This window comes from Dipodomys ordii, unplaced genomic scaffold (assembly GCF_000151885.1).
Source record: "Dipodomys ordii isolate 6190 unplaced genomic scaffold, Dord_2.0 Scaffold7, whole genome shotgun sequence".
Taxonomy (NCBI): Eukaryota; Metazoa; Chordata; class Mammalia; order Rodentia; family Heteromyidae; genus Dipodomys; species Dipodomys ordii.
The window spans coordinates 16,783,491-16,787,927 of record NW_012267223.1 but is presented as its reverse complement, the minus strand read 5'-3'; the positions used below and the strand labels follow the sequence as shown (position 1 = coordinate 16,787,927).

The following is a 4,437-nucleotide window of genomic DNA, read 5'->3' as shown; positions in this document are numbered from 1 at the left end:
AAAAAAACCACCAGAAAACTGGAAGTGGCGCTGTAGCTCAAGTGGTAGAGCGCTGGCCTTGAGCTGAAGAGCTGAGGGACAGCGCCCAAGCCCATAGTTCAAGCCCCACGACCGACCAAAAACAAAAAAACAAAACAAATAAAAGTGAAAAGGGGTCAGGAGGGGTTGGATATAACTCAGTGATAGTGTTTGCCCCATCACAAAAGAAATAAACAAGAATAAACAAACATAATTAATAAATAAACATAATTAGAACAGAGAAAAGGTTTTGGAAGCTTACCTAGCATTTTGCTCACATAAGGCTCAATGTCCACATCCTGCAGATGTTGGTATGTGTGTGCATGATAGAGACGGAGTGTGGAGTCCAAACGAATGGAGACCCACACGCCATCACCTACCCATGCAAGCTGCCGCACTTGGCTCTCCTTCCTCGGGTGTGCATCAAATGATTTCTAGGAGAGACGTCCAATCACAAAATTACTTTTGTTTCCCAGGAAGTCAAGTTTTAATATAGCCAGACATGGTGGCTGTGTAAGCCAAGTATAGGATTCGTATACAGTACACTTGTATTGTATTCCTATCTACTCAGGAAACTGAGATTGGGAGGACTGAAGTTGACGTACACCTCAGATAAAAAATTTGTAAGAACCTCCCATAGCAACAGGAGAAGCAAAGATGGGCACGGCGGAACATGCCTGTTATCTCAGCTACAGGGGGAAGCATAACTGTTAGGAGGGTTGCAGTCTAGGAGAAGCTGGGAAAAAAAGTGAGGTCCTATTTCTAAAATTAAGCAGCTGGCACCAGTGGCTCATCTGAAATCCTAACTATTTGAGAAAGGCTGAGATCAAGAAGACTGAGTTTGGAGGAAAACCCAGGCATATCTGCAAGACCCCTTCTAACTCAATAGCTGGGGGCAGCGACACATGCCTGTCATCCTAGCTACGTCAGAGGGGGAGATCAGAAGGATCACAGTTCCAGGCCAGCCAGGAAAAATAATGTTCACGAGATTCCATCTCAACAGAAGCTGGGTATGTTGTGTCTGTCATCCCAGCTATAATGGGTGGCATAAAATTGGCAGATAAAGGTCCAGGTATAGAGTTGGACAAAAACCAGAACAAAACACAACAAAAAACGGAGACCCTATCTCAAAATAACTAAAGCAAAAAAGGACTGGGTATGTGCCTATCAAGTATCTACCTAGCAAGCGCAAAGCCCTGAATTCAAATGCAGTAAAGCAAAAACAAACAATATTTCTGAATATAGAGTTTATTAAAGAAGCCTAAATATTGTTTTCTTAATATGACTGTTCTTCTAAACATAGTTTCATTCTTTCTAGGCTGCTTTTGCATCAGAAGATGCAAAATTTATTTCTTTTGAAACAAATCCTTATATAAATAAGAACAAGGAACCAATGAATAGCACATCAATATTATACCGCGGTGTTCAATAGTTATGAACTCAGGATTTTGTGTTGGTGCAAAGCAATATACAAAGTAAGACCTGGGACTGGGAATGTGGCTTAGTGGTAGAGTGCTTGTCTAGCATGCATGAAGCCCTAGGTTCCATTCCTAGTACCACATAAACACAAAAAGCCAGAAGTGGCATTGTTGCTCAAGTAGTAAAGTGCTAGCTAGTCTTGAGCAAAAGAAGCTCAGGGACAGTGCCCAGACCCTGAGTTCAAGCCCCAGGACTTGCACACACACTCAAAAAAAGACCTAATTTATAATTAAACAGAAAGGAATCCACATTGTTATTTAAAGAATAAGTATGAAAATAAGCACTAAATGGTTAACCACCTCAGGGTTTTTAAGGAAAGGAATGGGATTTGGGAAAGGAGAGAAGTAGAAATTTAACCTAGGTCTTTCTTACTAGAAGTTTTTGTTTTTTTAAGCAATTATGATGAATTTGTGTAGGATGGGTATGTGCCAATTTGAGACTCTTCCTGTCAACCAATCCTTACATATTAAACATACTAAGAACCATGTAGCTAAATAAAATGTAAGTATGTATACATATGTAGACACATGTAAACTTGCACATGTGACTACTATGTTCTTAAGGAAAAAGCAAACAAAGAAAACAATTACTACCCTCAGAGTTAAATGTGAAAAAGAGGTGAAGTAACAGAAAGTTAATACATCCAAAAATATCACTGAGGTGCCCCAAAACAATTTCTAAAGCTGAAAATGATAGTTTTATGGTCTTAGGGTGATATATATTCAATAAACACAAAGTATAGACAAACTTGCCTCTATTTTCATAGCCTTTGGCTGAACCACATAGATTTTGTTCCTGTAGCCACACCAGACTTTGTCGTGTACCACAGTCATGCATCGGATGGAATGGTGAGGCCGTCCAAGGTCTAACAGGTGATAGTTTGACAAATCCCACTGTCCATCTTTAAAATAAGAAAGATTATAGTTAACCATATCACTTTCTATTCATGACTCAAAGTGTCATATATGAAGTACACCTTATACCTGCATGAACTGCACAAAAGAGGATCTTAAAGGTTATCTGATCCAACCTACCATCGACTATTCGGACCCTTTTTTCTGTCCTAGACTGGAACTCAAACTCAGTATCTGCCGCTTTTGCTCACTGGCTTGTATTCTACCGCCAGAGCTACACTTTGAACCTCAGTTATTTCTTTTTTGTCTGCTGACCCTTTTTACAATACAGCATATAACAATATTTTAGAATTAGAATTTACTTAACGCTGGGGTTATAGGTCAGAAGTGCTTGCCTAGCAAGGCTCTGAGTTCAATCCTTAGCAACACACACACACACACACACACACACACACACACACACACACAAATGGACTTAAGGGTTAGCATTTTGATGGATTTTGGGTAGAAGTTGAGGGTGACTCATTGCTAATTTTTTTTTTTTTTTGGTCCGGTAGTGGGGCCTGAACTCTGGGCCTGGGCGCTGTCCCTCAGCTCTTCAGCTCAAAGCTAGCGCTCTACCACTTGAGCCACAGCGCCACTTCGGCTCTTTTCATTTTGCTTATGTGGTGCTGAGGAATCGAACCCAGGGCCTCATGCATGCAAGGCAAGCACTCTACCACTGAGCCACCTTCCCAGCCCCTCATTGCGAATATTTTAGGAGTTGTACATAGTTTGAACATCTCTTATCTGTAAACTATAAAGCTGAAATCTGAAATGCTACCAAATCCAAGATGACACTTGCATGCAACCATCTATTAGTCTATAATTTTGCCCAATGCAACTTTGTTACAACTCCATTGTCTTTTCCTTTTAAAACTTAGCATCTTTGGCAAGAGTTTTATATTTACCATGATTACAGACCCTGCATCCTAATTCTACTTTGTTGGTACCCACTGCATATTATGTCTGGCTAGTAATTAGAGTAGGACCATCATCATCTTGAACTGCATAATTCATAATTTCTTTTTCTTTTTTTTGCCAGTCCTTAGGCTTGAACTCAAGGTTAGTGCTCTACCACTTGAGCCACAGAGCCACTTCCAGCCTTTTCTGAATAGTTTATTGGAGATAAGAGTCTCATGGATTTTCCTGCGTGGGCTGGCTTTGTACCACAATCCTCAGATCTCAGCCTCCTGAGTAGCTAGGATTACAGGCAAGAGCCACTATTGCCCACTTGAACATTTTATTTCTGTGAGTCTTCTACTTCATACTAGAATTTACAATCAACCTGTAGATAATTTTCCTCAGAAATATTTTGTTCCTCAGAACCCAAAAGCAAAACTTCATATTCAACTTTAAATTTTATCTTATACTGTTAATGTAATTTTTGATTGAGTTTATAAAATCACTAATTAGGGCTGGGAAGGTGGCTCAGTGACAGAGCGCTTGCCTTGCATGCATGAGGCCCTGGGTTCGATTCCTCAGCACCACATAAGCAAAAAGAAAAAAGCCGGAAATGGCGCTGTGGCTCAAGTGGTAGAGTGCTAGCCTTGAGCTGAAGAGCTGAGGGACAGCGCCCAGGCCCAGAGTTCAGGCCCCACGACCAGACCCCCCCCCAAAAAAATAAAATCACTAATTCTTTCTTTTTTTTTTTTTTAGGCCCTTTCATTACTAGTTGACATACCCGGAATAGGTGACTAAAGTGCTTTGTTCCTGAGTTTCCCCATCTATAAAATGAGGATAATAACAGAACTTTCCTCATAGATTGTGAACACTAAACACAGAAAAGACTTTACAATGTAAAGCAGAGCCCACTCTCTTTGACAATATAACATCATTAACCAGTAATCTTTATATATTTATCAATTCCTAAGTGTCATCTGTCTGATTTTTTTTTGGGGGGGTCGGTCATGGGGCTTGAACTCTGGACCTGGGTGCTGTCTCTGAGCTCTTCAGCTCAAGGAAAGCTCTCTACCACTTGAGCCACAGTGCTACTTCCGGGTTTTCTGGTGGTTTATTGGCGATAAGAGTCTCAAAGACTTTCCTG

General features: G+C 40.6%; 1 protein-coding gene across 1 annotated transcript in view; it reads right to left on the bottom strand.

Annotated features, from left to right (window-relative positions):
* Spag9 (sperm associated antigen 9) overlaps positions 1 to 4,437 on the bottom strand; it is a 116,492-nt gene that overhangs the window by 11,212 nt on the left and 100,843 nt on the right. Inside the window, exons 24-25 of the mRNA XM_013036727.1 lie at positions 2,250 to 2,398; positions 281 to 452 (exon numbers count right to left, since the gene is read on the bottom strand). Of these exons, the coding sequence (XP_012892181.1) occupies positions 281 to 452; positions 2,250 to 2,398 (321 nt within the window). The remainder of the gene's footprint in view (positions 1 to 280; positions 453 to 2,249; positions 2,399 to 4,437) is intronic.